This window comes from Grampus griseus (assembly GCF_964374135.1).
Source record: "Grampus griseus genome assembly, chromosome: 1".
Classification (NCBI taxonomy): domain Eukaryota; kingdom Metazoa; phylum Chordata; class Mammalia; order Artiodactyla; family Delphinidae; genus Grampus; species Grampus griseus.
The window spans coordinates 55,237,026-55,251,040 of NC_139017.1; the positions used below are offsets into that span (position 1 = coordinate 55,237,026).

At 40.3% G+C, this 14,015-nt stretch overlaps 1 protein-coding gene across 1 annotated transcript in view; it reads right to left on the bottom strand.

Annotated features, from left to right (window-relative positions):
• Nucleotides 1–13,695, bottom strand: part of TNFSF18 (TNF superfamily member 18) — a gene marked incomplete at both ends in the record, with an annotated part of 82,931 nt that extends 69,236 nt beyond the window's left edge. Inside the window, one exon of the mRNA XM_082662615.1 lies at nt 13,645–13,695. Within this exon, the coding sequence (XP_082518741.1) occupies nt 13,645–13,695 (51 nt within the window). The remainder of the gene's footprint in view (nt 1–13,644) is intronic.
• Between the last annotated feature and the right edge of the window lie 320 nt (nt 13,696–14,015).

Consider the following 14,015-nt stretch of genomic DNA (forward strand, 5'->3'; position numbering starts at 1 on the left):
TCCAAAATCTCGTTTTACAACATTTTCATCCTACCACACCAGAGTAGACACTCCAGAACACCTGCCTTGTACATCCTATTTTCTGAAACTCTGAACTAGGTCACACCACCAATGTGCCAAGAAATGAGCAAGAACAAGAATATCCTTGAAAGGACTGATAAAAGTGAACTTTTACCTCATGCCCACTTCACCTGACCAATTAATAAAGTACATATCTAGCTTTACCTCATCTTTTACCAATGAAGACTTCACTTGATCAATTACCTCATCTTGCACCAATTAACCCTTTTTAAAAACAACTTATCTTCCTCTCTTTTCCCCTTAAAAACCCTGAGCCCCTCCCTCTCCTGTAATCAGGATACTATTTGGATTTCTACCTAAATCTGTGTACCCCAAACTGCAGTTCTTTGATCCCAAATCAACATTTAACCTCTTGAACTGGATTCTTGTTTTTTACAGGTTGACATCACATAAATGGTATCATACAATATCTGGTCTTTTGTGATTACCTCTTTCACTTAGCGTTTATTCAAGGTTCATCTACTTTATAACATGTATCAATACTTCATTTCTTTTTCTGGCTGAATATATTACACTGTATGGATATACCACCTTTGTTTATCCATTCATCAGCTGATGAACATTTGAGTTGTTTCCACTTTTTGGCTATTATGAGCATTCATGAACGCATTTTTGTGAGGACATGTCTTCATTTCTCTTGGGTATATACCTAAGAATAAAATTGCTGGCTTGTATTGTAACTCTGATTAATAATGTGAGGAACTACCAAATTGTTTTCCAAAGTGGGTGCAACATTTTACATTCCTGTAAGCAATATATGAGGGTTCTAATTTCTCCATATCCTTGTTAATACTTGTTATTGTTTGTTTTTTTATTTCACCATCCTAGTGGGTATGAAGTGATTACAGCTTTGATTGACATTTACCTAATGACTAATAATGTCAAGCATCTTTTCATATTCTTGTTGGCTATTAGTATATTTTTATTGAAGAAATGTCTATCCAAATTCTGTGCTCTTTTTTAATTGGCTCATTTGTCTTTTTATTATTGAGTTGTAAGGTTTATTAAAAATATATTCTGGGGCTTCCCTGGTGGCGCAGTGGTTGAGAGTCCCCCCTGCCGATGCAGGGGGCACGGGCTTGGGCCCCGGTCCGGGAAGATCCCATGTGCCGTGGAGCAGCTGGGCCCGTGAGCCATGGCCGCTGAGCCTGTGTGTCCGGAGACTGTGCTCCGCAACGGGAGAGGCCACAACAGTGAGAGGCCCACGTACAGCAAAAAAAAAAAATATATATATATATATATATATATATATATTCTGGATACAAATCCTTTAGCAGAGATATAATTTACAAATATTTTCTTTCAGTCTGTGGGTTGTCTTCATTCTCTTGATAGTGTCCTTTGAAGTAAATGTTTTAATTTTAATGAAATCCCATTTATCCTCTTTGTTCTTTTGTCACTTGTACTTTTGGTGTCATATCTAAGAAACTGTTGTCTAACCCAAGGTCACAGAATTACTCCTAAGTTTTCTTCTGTAAGCTTTATAGTTTTAGCTCATATTTAAGTCTATGATCCATTCTGAGTTCATTTTTGTATACAATGTGAGGTAGGGGTCAAACTTAATACTTTTCCATGTGAATATGCAGATGTCCCAGTACCATTTATTGATAAGATTATATTTTCCCATTGAATTATTTTGGTACCCTTATTAAAAATCAACTGACCATAAATATAAGAGTTAATATCTGGACTCTCACTTATATTCTATTGACCTATATTTCTATTCTTATTCCAGTACTACACTATCTTGATTACCGTAACTTTGTAGTAAGTTTTGAAAAAGGGAAGTATGAGTTTTCCAATTTTGTTCTTTTCTTCCAAGGTTCTTTTGGCAATATATCCCTTTTATTTCCATAAAATGTTAGTATCAGCTTGCCAATTTCTGCAAAGGGGAATCTGGAATTTTTACAGGGATTGTAATGAATCTGTGGATCAATACAAAGAGTATTGCCATTATAACACTATTAACTCTGCCAATGCATGAACATAGGATGTCCTTCCATTTACTTAAATCGTTTTTTTTTGACAGTGTTTTGTAGTGTTCTGTGTACAAGTCTTGTACTTCTTGTACTTCCTTTGTTAAATTTATTCCTGGTCTTTTAAATTTATTTATTTATTTATTTATTTTTGCCTGCATCGGGTCTTCATTGCTGCACGTGGGCTTTCTCTAGTTGCAGCGAGTGGGGGCTACTCTTCTTTGCAGTGCATGGGATTCTCATTGCAGTGGCTTCTCTTGTTGCAGAGCACAGGCTCTAGGTGCACAGGCTTCAGCAGTTGTGGCACAAAGGCTCGTAGTTGTGGCTCACGGACTCTAGAGCTCAGGCTCAGTAGTGGTGGCACACAGGCTTAGTTGCTCTGAAGCATGTGGGATCTTCCCAGACCATGGCTCAAACCCATGTCCCCTGCATTGGCAGGCAGATTCTTAACCACTGCATCACCAGGGAAGTCCCTGTATTTGCCTTTAAATCATACAAAAGAATAAAACAGTTAGAAACAAAAATATGTTTATATTGTCTTTTATATTTAGCTATGTATTTACCTTTTCCAGTGCTCTTTATTTCTTTGTATGGGTTTGAGTTACCATCTAGTGTCCTTTTATTTCAGCCTGAAGGGCTTCCTTTAGTACTTCTTATTAAATAACTCTGCTAGTGACAAACTGTCTCAGAGTTTGTTTACCTGGGAATATCTTAATTTCTCCTTCATTTTTGAAGGACAGTTTTGCTGGATATAGAATTCTTGGTTGACAGTCCATTTCTTTCAGTATTTTGACTATGTCATCTCATCTCATCTTCTGACCTCCATGGTTTCTAATGAGGATCCTTTGTATGTGATGAGTCACCTCTCTTGCTGCTTTCAATATTGTCTTCTTGTCTTTGGCTTTCTAAAGTTTCATTATGGTGAGTCTTTGTGTAGATCATTTAGAGTTTATCTTACAGTTCACTGAGCTTCTAGGATGTGTAGAATAATGCTTTTCATCAAATTTTGGAAGTTTGGGGCCATTATTTCTTCAAATATTCTTTCTGTCCCTTTATCTCTTCTCTTCTCCTGAGACATTCATTTTGCGTATGTTCATATGCTCGATTGTATGCACAGGTCTCTAAGGTGCTGTTCATTTGTCTTCATTCTTTTTGTTTTTTTTCCTATTCCTAGGACTGGATAATTTCAATTCACCTATCTTCAAGTTGACATTCTTTCTTCTGCAAGCTCAGATTTGTTTTTAACACTTCTACTAAACTTTTCTTATTTTTGTGATTGTACTTCTCAACTCCAGAAGGTCTACTGAGGTTTATTTTGATTATTTTTCTTTTTATTTATATTGTCTAATTGGTAAGATATCATTGTCATGCTTTCCTTTAATTCTTTTGTTATTTCAACATATCTATAATAGTTGGTTTAAATTCTTTGGCTACTAAGTTCACTATCAGTTCCCCCTCAGGGACATTTTCTTTGGCTCCCTTTCTTTTTATCCACGTATGTGTCATATTTTTATTTTCCTCTGAATGTGTCATAATTCTTTTGAAATTGGATACTTTAGATAGTATATTGAATAATATAACAACTATGGTATCAGATCACCCTCCTCTCCAAAGTTTCTTATTGTTGTCGGTATTCTGAAATATGTGGCCAATGAGTTCTCTCCTAGGCTTTTTTTAAAGTTCTTGTTTTTATTTTTAATCTGAGTTCCTAGGGGTCATTCTTGTGGCCAGCCAATGATCTATACGAAGATTTCCTTAAATGCTTTGTCTACATGTCTTTCACCCTTTGCCAAAGGGATCTGTGTGCGAAGGTATGCCTTCAAATTTCAGGTAATTTATGAAGCAGTCTTAGCTTTCACTTCTTGCTTGTGCAATGTCAATGTCAGCTAAATGTGGACTGGAATGGCTGAAGCCTTCTCCTTTTCAGGTCAAGTCCTGCACACACACACACACACACTGCCTTCTAGATCCTCAGAAATATGTCAGGGCTTTCTGAAGTTCCTTAGTTCTAGTTACCTAGCTCCAGGACTTCCTTTAAATTTTTTGGTCATACTCTTTTTTGCCTCAACTGAAATCACAGCCTTAGACCAACCGCTATGATGTTGCCAGCAGATTACTATTATTTCAGGTAATATCCTGGGGATAGAGCTTTTAGTTGTTGTTGAGCTAGCTCTGAGTCAAAACAAATAGCCCCAACACCCTGGGAATGAAAATTTTCCAGGTAGCTGCAAATACAGACAAAATATCAATGGTACTATACAGATGGGTATTTTAATCAAGTTCCAGAATTGGTCATCCCTCTCCATTGGCTGCAAGACTGCTGGCTTGTCATGACTACCCCACTACCTGGCTGGAGACGAAAGGGGGATGGGAATAGCCCATGTTAAAATGACATAGATACTGCTACCTTACAGAAGTTTAGTTTCTCTTGCATAGACAATTTTCAATTTGTTCTGTGGTTTTGGTTAATTTCTAAAGTCGTGAAATGATTTTAGTTGTTTTGCCTGTATTTTCTGTTTTTGTGAGAAAGGAGTTTCACCATCTCGCTCTGCCATTCCACAACACTTACTTTAAGTGTTACTTTTTTATACTGGCTGTGCCTGTGTAATTAGAATAATATGTGTGGGTGTTAAATCAATGTCCATTTGTACTCCATCAAGGGTCAGACCTGGCCAACTCAGAGTTTAGAGTTTCTTTTCAAATTATAGTTTCTCCCACAATATGGAAGTACTTCTCTTCTATTAAGAAGGAAACAGGAGAATATTATGTAAGAGAAGTCTATGCCAGGAAGGAGAAGTAGATCAATTGCCCCTTCTATCCTGGTGGATTATGGGAAAGAAAAGAGAGTTGACTAAGTACTATGGAAAGATCTTTCATTTCTTCATTTCCCCCACTCAGGATGAACCCCAAGGAAAGGGACCCAGTGGAAAGATCCAGATGCACATGCCTGAAGATCCTGAAGGAGGGTGCCCAGAAAGACTGTCTTAAAGTATCTCTCCTTCTTTCCCAAGGCCCATACATGGTACTCAAAAATGTGACCAGATGTTGAGGTGCTGATTGGAGCAGCTTACTGGCTAAGACCCAGGGTCTGAATGAAGTGGTTGCCACATTTAAAATACCATATAAATGCCCTAGACTGTGAGTTCTAGTCACAGATGCTTGCATATCCTCCAAAACATCAAATAAAACCAGCTGTACCTGAAAGGCTGAGTGGCTGCCTCATGGCAGGACCCAGAAGAGACCAATAAGATTCTAGAGAATGCTACATGAGTTCCAATCATTTGTCTTCTGTGTTGCCATGAGGTTGTCCTTGGAAAAAAAGCAAGGGATGGAGGCAGGAGTAGAGATGGGGAGAGGAAATCTGAAAAGCATTTATCCAAAAGAGACTGAGTCACTGAAAATACACTGTTCAAACTAGTATAGCCTGTGATGCAAGAAATAGGAAGTTGAAAGTCTCTGCCTTCCCCTCCCAAGGAGATGTGAGGAGACTGTAAAGAAGATCAGCCATTTACTAGAAAATAAAGAAGCTAATTTTCTTTGTACATCTAAGTATAGTACAAGTTCACACGTGATCCAATTGCATCTTTTTACTTTTTCCCAGTCAGACAGAAGAAGTATGCTCTCCTCTCCTTTCTCTTTTCCTCTCTGGTACACCCCACAGAAGTGCTAGGGCTATGGTCAACCTGACAGAAGCAAATTTCTGTGCTTGTTCTCACTGCTAGGAATCTCCATGTAAGGTCATAAGAGGACTCCAATGCTTCAAGTTCCCCTGCCTTGAACGCCCCCTACCTCTTCCCCTTCTCCATATGATGAGCTGCCTGTCCTTAGTAAATCAGCTTGCACATCTGTCTCCTACTCCCCCTCTTGAGTCAAACACCAGTTCTCTGGGCTCCCACAGCACCCTACCCACCTCCATCTTCCTCCCTCCTACAATATTTCATGTGTTCACTTCTCTTCTTTCCCTACTGGACTGTGAGCTTCTGGATGCCTGTTCTGTGTTTTATTTGCCTTTTCTCAGTACCTAATCTAGTAACTGGAAAACAGAAGATATTAATTCTGGCACTGGGTGTTTATTACTTTTGATTCTGTGTCTCAAATTTTACTACTCTGTACTTTTTGTTCACTCAAATTATTGAGCACCTACCACAGGTCTAGTACTAAATAAAACCCAGCCCTTAAAGTTGAGGAGCTTATAATTCTGTGGGGCAGATAAATACACTGAAATACAATGTGTTGAGTATTTTAAGGAAAAAAAGTGTTGTTAAGCAGAATAGACAAAGTCCTAACTTTCATGAGAAATCAAGGTAGATTTCATATGGGATGATATGTTTTGAATCTCAAAGAATGAGTAAAATTCTGCAAGAAAAGTATAGGTGACACGGAGGGGTGGTCACTGACAGTATGTGAAAAGCAAGGAAAGATAATTCACGTTCACATGTTTAACATTTATTATTCCACCCAAGAGTTGAAATGATGGATATAGGTTGACTGAAAGTGTTAACCATATTTAGTGGGTGGAATCTGGGAGCTGGCTGAATCACAATCCCACGTCTTAGACCTGAGCTTTCAGCACCAACTTAATTTCTAAGTAAAACTACAGACTTAATCATTATATTTAGATTGGCAATGGCTCTCATTCATCTATGCCATCATAAGGTAGGAAAGGATTTTCAGTGTCATCTCTTCCAGTTTCCCTGACAATGTGGAATCCTTCCTGGAGTATCCACATCAGGAGTTCAACCAATAGTGTGGCCCATGTTCTGGCAATGTTTCCTCTCAAGTAAAATGCTAAAGAGGACAGGTACTGCTTGATCTAAATGTCTTCTTTACTCAAAACCTTAATCTGTTTGAAGGTTATATCTGAAGCATATCTGGATTTCCTAACACTTGCTCTGGTTTGAGGAAATGAATAATAGGGGAGAGAGAAATTATGATTTTCAGTGTGTGAAACTCTTGAATACTTATGTGCACTACATCAGAACAATATCTTGCTCTCTCTTTCTCTCTCTGTGTGTCTCTGTGTAGACTGTACTTGGCTCTTTCTCTTTATCGGGTTGAGTAAATCTGTCTCTTACACGCTTTGATATGTCTGTCAATAAGATCTCATTAGAGATACTTAATGAATATTTAACTATAAACGTAAAACATAGACAATAGCAATATAGAATGTGGACATCAAAAAGTATTTGAACAGATAAAGATATCTACAGTGAAGGAAAAATAATATAAACAATACAAGAAGAATACCATAAATGTAACTTTATAAAGAGATGCTATAGGTGACTAGGTGCCAAATGAATGCTAAAGAAAATAGGTGCTTTAAAGATCAGAGACAAAGGAAGTTATCAGAGGTCTGTATGAGTTCAGGAGAATATCCCAGAAGTGAGGTGGGGTGTGGGGATTGTGGGCTTGAGCTGAGAACAGGAGAATAGGTGGGGTGAGTGGTTATCTTTGGGGAGAGAAAAGGGGATGTGATTAGGAAAGGGCATGAAGAAGACTTCTGGTGAGCCAGCAAGGTTCTAGTTTTTGAGTGAAGTGGTAATTACACTTGTGTTCATTTGTTTTATGAAGTTTTCTGTATGTGTTAAATTCCACCATAAAGTAGTTTAGAGAAAAGATTCATGGATGGAAAAGGCTCTGTTAATTAAAAATAAAGTGCTCCTGAAGCCTCCACTATGACACTGGGAGGTCAAAGATGAGTAAGATATAGTCATGGCTCTCTGGAAGCTCCCATTCTACACACAGGGAGGAGAGGCGGTGACTGGAGATGAGTCCAGAAAGGTAGCCAGGAACAAGGTCATGGACACTTTGTACACAATGCTAAAGCACTTCAACTTTCTCCAATAAATAACAAGAACCCACAAACGGTTTTAGGCAGATTTATGCAATGAGATTTTCATATTAGAAAGCTAACTCTGGTCATAACATAACATATGAAATGGAAACGAGATAAAACTCAGGGCCAGTATCTCTGATAAAGTCTTATATTGTTTTCACTTTCTCAGATACACGTTTTCCTTTCCTAACAGCTTTGAACTTCTGAACAGCTGTGTCACAATCTTATATTTTCCAGAATAGTGTACACAGTCCTTGCCAGTCACAATAAATACAATTTAGCTGCTTTAATCCTTTTTGTTAGAGTAGAAGGAGAAAAATAGAAATATTAGTTGAATAAATGAATGGACCAAAAATAGAACTATTAGTTGAATAAATGAATGGACCAATGAATTATCTTAATGTCTTTGGCCTCCTAAAACCTATTGAGTTGTGTCCAATTTTATCAGCAACATCTGGTTAGTTCCTAAATTTTTATTTTTCTCCTGATTGCATTTATCCCATCTCTATCTCATTAAATCCCTTTCACCATACCAGGAAATTTCTTTTTATTTTATTTATTTATTATGGCGGCACGCAGGCTTTCTCTAACTGCAGCGAGTGGGGGCTACTCTTTGTTGTGGTGAGAGGGCTTCTCATTGTGGTGACTTCTCTTGTTACGGAGCACAGGCTCTAGGCATGTGGGCTTCAGTAGTTGTGGCACATGGGCTCAGTAGTTGTGGCTCAAGGGCTCTAGAGTGCAGGCTCAGTAGTTGTGGTGCATGGGCTTAGTTGCTCCGTGGCATGTGGGATCTTCCCAGACCAGGGCTCAAACCCATATCCCCTGCATTGGCAGGCGGATTCTTAACCACTGCACCACCAGGGAAGCCCCATACCAGGAAAATTTAAAGAGGTATTTATAGTAAATAAGCCCCCAGTTGGTATATATCTCTATAAAAATATAATTTTAATTATATTATTTTATATTATAAAAATATATTTAGGGCTCCCCTGGTGGCGCAGTGGTTGAGAGTCCACCTGCTGATGCAGGGGACACGGGTTTGTGTCCCAGTCCGGGAAGATCCCACATGCTGCAGAGCGGCTGGGCCCGTGAGCCATGGCCGCTGAGCCTGCGCGTCCAGAGCCTGTGCTCTGCAACGAGAGAGGCCACAACAGTGAGAGGCCCGCGTACCGCAAAAAAAAAATATATATATATATATATTTATATTTATTAATATATTTAAATATACACTTACATATTTAGTATATTTAAATTTTGTATTTACAAATATATTTAAATAAAAGTTTAAAGGGGGCCATAGCTCTAAGATTTTCCTGTAAGCATTGTGGGTGCTTGTTTACAAGGTTGCATTCAAGGGTCACTGCCCAGAACCCAGATTTCAGGAAATACTGATGGGAAAGAATGAGAAAAAGAGCAAAGGATCAGCAATCATGTCATTGGTGTCAACAGTTCCTCAACTTAATAACACTTGCATCATGTCTGTAGGAGAATCTGAGCTATTTTCAGAATTTTGTTTCCCATGTTCTGACAAGAACCCTTCCCTTTTCTTTTTTAATCAAGGGTGTGTTTTTTTTCTTTCTTTTAAGTCAATGGTTTTGAGTGGAAAATGCCCTAGAGCAGTAAGAGGAGGAAGGAAGCTCCAGAAAACCTCAGTGATGAGAACAAGGAGCCCCAGTTTTTACAAGAATATTGTGTGGCTCTGTGCATGTGTGTGCATGTGTTTTTGAGGTTGGAGTGGAAAAAAGAGAGGGTGGAGTACAGAGGACTTTATCCTCTGCTAATTCTCAACACATCCAGGATAGGGGAAAACTTCAGGAAGGACCTAAGAAAACATGGAAGGTCAGATACAAGCTGAGGTCCAATTTGAAAATCTATCTAAGACCGCTTTAGCTTAAACCAGCAAGAAAGTAAAGGTCAGCCAGTGGTCAGGTTTGAAAGTCTCTATCCACCTCTGACAGTAGACTTTAGGATGGAAATCACCAGGCCTTTATCCAGAAAGAAGAGAAGCATAGCCTACAGGGAGAAAATCCTTCTAAGCAGATGTCTACTCCTAACAGTTTCAAGTCCAGGTGTGAAAAAATAAATCAAGACTTATGTACCACATTCTACATATTTGAAAGTTCTAAGTCAAAGTAAGAGGCTGTTAAATTAAATATTTTATATCATCTTACATGGATTATAATAGTTTGGAAAACCAAGTTCAAATTCCAAATTTTCACATTCTGCTCAGAGTTCTGTTCTTGAACGTGGTAGCATGACAGAGCTGGTCCCTGGACCCCCAGCCCACAGTCTGCTTCCCCTTTCCACCTCTGGATCTGTTCTGTAATGTGATGAGCCATGAACACATGTGAGTACCCCAGGCTGCCTGTCCAAGCCCTGTCTCTATCCCTACAAATAGCAATTCTGTGGCTAGCCCTTGGGCCTAGGCTTGGGTCATCCCTTGGATGAATTTTACAGAAAGAGGGAGAAAGAGGGTGAGCTCATCGGCCACAGCACAAGGTACTGTGCCTGGGAAGAGAAGAGTCAGGGGAGAGTGGGTGCCCAAAGCAAGCTACATTTTAACTTAATTTAGGGTAACTATACTTTCTCTGATTCACCATCAGATTTTACACTTGACCAGCAGGATAAAACCAGAGGAAATCTAGGAAACAACAAACCAGTTGTTTTTAGTAAGGACAAGCCAAGCTCATTAAAAGAGCTGAAAGGACTTTAACACAGGAACCCAGAATACTGAATTGTGGTCCCATGTCTATCACTCACCAACAGGTCCACCCCCAAAATTTGTGGAGCCATGGGAAAGAGTACAAATGGTCTTCCTCATACCATACACCTAGCTATGTGAAAGTTAAAATCAAGTATCAAACTTAAATAAAATATGTCCTATCCTATTACTCTGACAAATATGCCTTCATAATGATCTGGAAGGCCAGGTACAAATTCAGAATTCTTGGCCTCTTCAAACTTGGTGTGGAAGATTGCTGCACCCCTACCCTTGCTCTTCCAGCCCTTGGCTCCTTCCTACACACTGAGGGATCTCACACCTTAATTTACACATCCAAGGTATGTCCACAGCACTCCCCACTCCCTACCCTTTCCATCCTTGATGTCAACTGCTGCCCTGATAACTCGGAGGCCTAAAGAAGGGCACAACACAAGCGTGGTTCACTCACTAGACGACTGGCCCAGGGAAAAGCCCAAGCAAGTAAGCCTGGAAGCAGGTAAATATGGTATAGTCCACAGGCTCCATGTAGGCATATCCACTTGGACCTGCCAGCTCCTTACCAGGGAAGGGGGCAGCCAAGGAAAGGCTAGCATGTGGCCCACGGGCTGCCAGTACTACTACACATGCACCTGGCCCCAGGAACAACCTGCCCCTTATGGCCCTTGTCAGGCATCTGAACTCTATCATTGACCCCAAGGAGAAGAATCTGGATGAGATGTTGTTTTGTGAGCCACTATGATTCAGGCTTCACAGTCTTCTCATACCCTGGAAATTCATCCAGCGGGGACAGGAAACTGGGAGCTGAAAAACTTGACCAATTCAGACCACCTGCTGAAGCAGCAGCTGTCAGCTATTGAGGAGACGTCCTTCGAGATCTCAGGGCTGGAGTTCTCTTAGGCTTTATCTTAGGGCAAGAAGTTATAGCTGTGGCATTTAATAGCAAGTGGTGAAGATGAAAGAAAATTTCCCAGCTTCTATTAGTAAAAAACTAATTTTGTATTGGTAAAAGAATAGATAAATAGATCAATGGAACATAATAGAGAACGCAGAAATAGACCCACATAATATAGTCAACTGATTTCTGACAAAGGCAAAGGCAGTACAATGGAGCAAAGATAGTCTTTTCAGCAAATGGTGCTGGAACATCTCGACATCACATGTCAAAAAACCAAAGAATCTAAACACATACATTACACCCTTCACAAAAGTTAAATCAAAATGGACCACAGATCTAAATGCAAAAGGAAAAACTATAAAACTCCTAGAAGATAACAGGAGAAAACACAGCAGAAATGACCTCAGGTTTGGTGATAACTTTTTAGATACCACACCAAAGGCATGATCCAGGAATGAATTGATAAACTGGACTTCATTAAAATTAAAATTTTCTGCTCTGTGAAAGATACTGTCAAGAGAATGGGGGTGATTATGATGTCTCAATGCAAATTCATCAATTATAACAAATGTATCACTCTAGAGGGCGTTGTTAATAATGGGGGAGGCTACGCATAGGTGGGGGTAGAGAGAATATAGGAATATATAGAAATCTCCTTTCAAGCATGCCGTGAACCTAAAACTGCTCTAAAAAGTAACATCCATATTAAAAAAAGTATCTAGGCAAAACAGAAACCAAAAAAAAATTTTTTTTTTGATCAGCCATAAAAGATTGAATTATCTTTCTATTCTCTCTATAGAAAGTATTACCAATAATATTTATCAGTAAGAGGTGATAGAGTATGCAGTCATAAATGTAGGGATAATTACGGTAGAGGAATGTAAGTCAGACACTGTTTCAAACTTATTTTTAAAGAGATATTGCTATAGACTGATTTGTGTCCCCTTAAAATTCACATGTTGAAATCCTAAGCTTCAATGTGATGGTATTAGGAGGTGAGGACTTTGGGAGGTGATTAGGTCATGAGAGTGAAGCCCTCATGAATGGAATTAGTGCCCTAATAAAAGAGACCCCCAAAGAGCTCCCTCACCCCTTCTACCATGCGAAGACACAGTGAGAAAACAGCTGTCTGTGAACCAGAAGTCCACACCAAACATGGAATCTGCCAGTGCCTCAATCTTGAATTTCCCAGCCTCCAAAAGCGTAAGAAATAAATTTCTGATGTTTATAAGCCACCCAGTCTATGGTTTTCTGTTAGAGGAGTCTGAATAGACTAAGGCAGAAATCCAGGAACTAAAAAAAAATAAAAAAATTTTTAAATAAATAAAAACGCAGTACCCCACCCACTCCTACCAGTTTTCGAGCATTAACTATATTCCAAATACTAGTACTTGCTTTATAGATTTCCTCATGCAATCCTCTTTATCCCCATTTCAGAGACGGGGCAGGAAAAGGTTAAAGAATGTGTCGGAAGGCACACAGGTAGTACTTGATGGTGCCAGGACTTGAACCCAGGTGGCTGGTTCTTTAGAACATACTCTTTAAGCACTGGGCCTCACTGTCTTCCCGGAGCCTCACTGAGCATGGAAAAAAAAGCTGTATCCGGGGCTTCCCTGGTGGCGCAGTGGTTGAGAGTCCGCCTGCCGATGCGGGGGACGTGGGTTCCTGCCCCGGTCCGGGTGGATCCCGCGTGCCGCAGAGCGGCTGGGCCCGTGGGTCATGGCCGCTGGGCCTGCGCGTCCGGAGCCTGTGCTCCGCGGCGGGGGAGGCCACAGCAGTGAGAGGCCCGCGTACCACAGAAAAAAAAAAAAAAAAAAAAGCTGTATCCTAATCCCATCTACTAGTCCTGCAATCCTGGACTGATGTATTTAATCTCTCTGTCCTCGCTTGTAAAATAGAGGAAACAGTATCTCTCCTAGGGCTGTGCTAAGAACTGGAGGAAATAAGATAAGTGCCCAGCACAAGGATAGAAGAGCGAGGTATCCAGTAAATGTTGGTTCCTCCCTTCCCTCTTTCCTCCTGTTGGGCTGCAGTCGGCACGCCTACAAAGCCTGCACTTGCCCAACTTTAAGACGGAAGAAAGCCCAGAGTCAGCAACAGAGACATCAACGGTTTCATGGATGGGGGAGCTTACACGTTTGAAGCAAGGTCCTGGAGCGACTTCCCACAGCCGCCGGCAGGACATGGCGGCAGGCTTCCCTCCTAGGAGGAAGGGAAGATTGCCAATTATAGTGGGAATTGAAATCCGGTTGGCTCTTCAGTTACCAGGGAAACTAGCAGAGGGGCATGCCCCACCCCTTTGATTAGAACAATCACTAGCTGGGGTCTGGGGCAAGTACGTAATGAAGGTCAGCCATTCTAAGTAGGGTATAGGTGAAGCAGGCACTGGTCCCGGGGGGTTGGTACAGAGAGCAAGAGAACAGCCATCTTGAGTGGCTTGATCATACACCTTCCTTCCTTCTTTCTTTGGCTACTTGGCTCTTCCTTTGACTGCTTTCTTTTGGC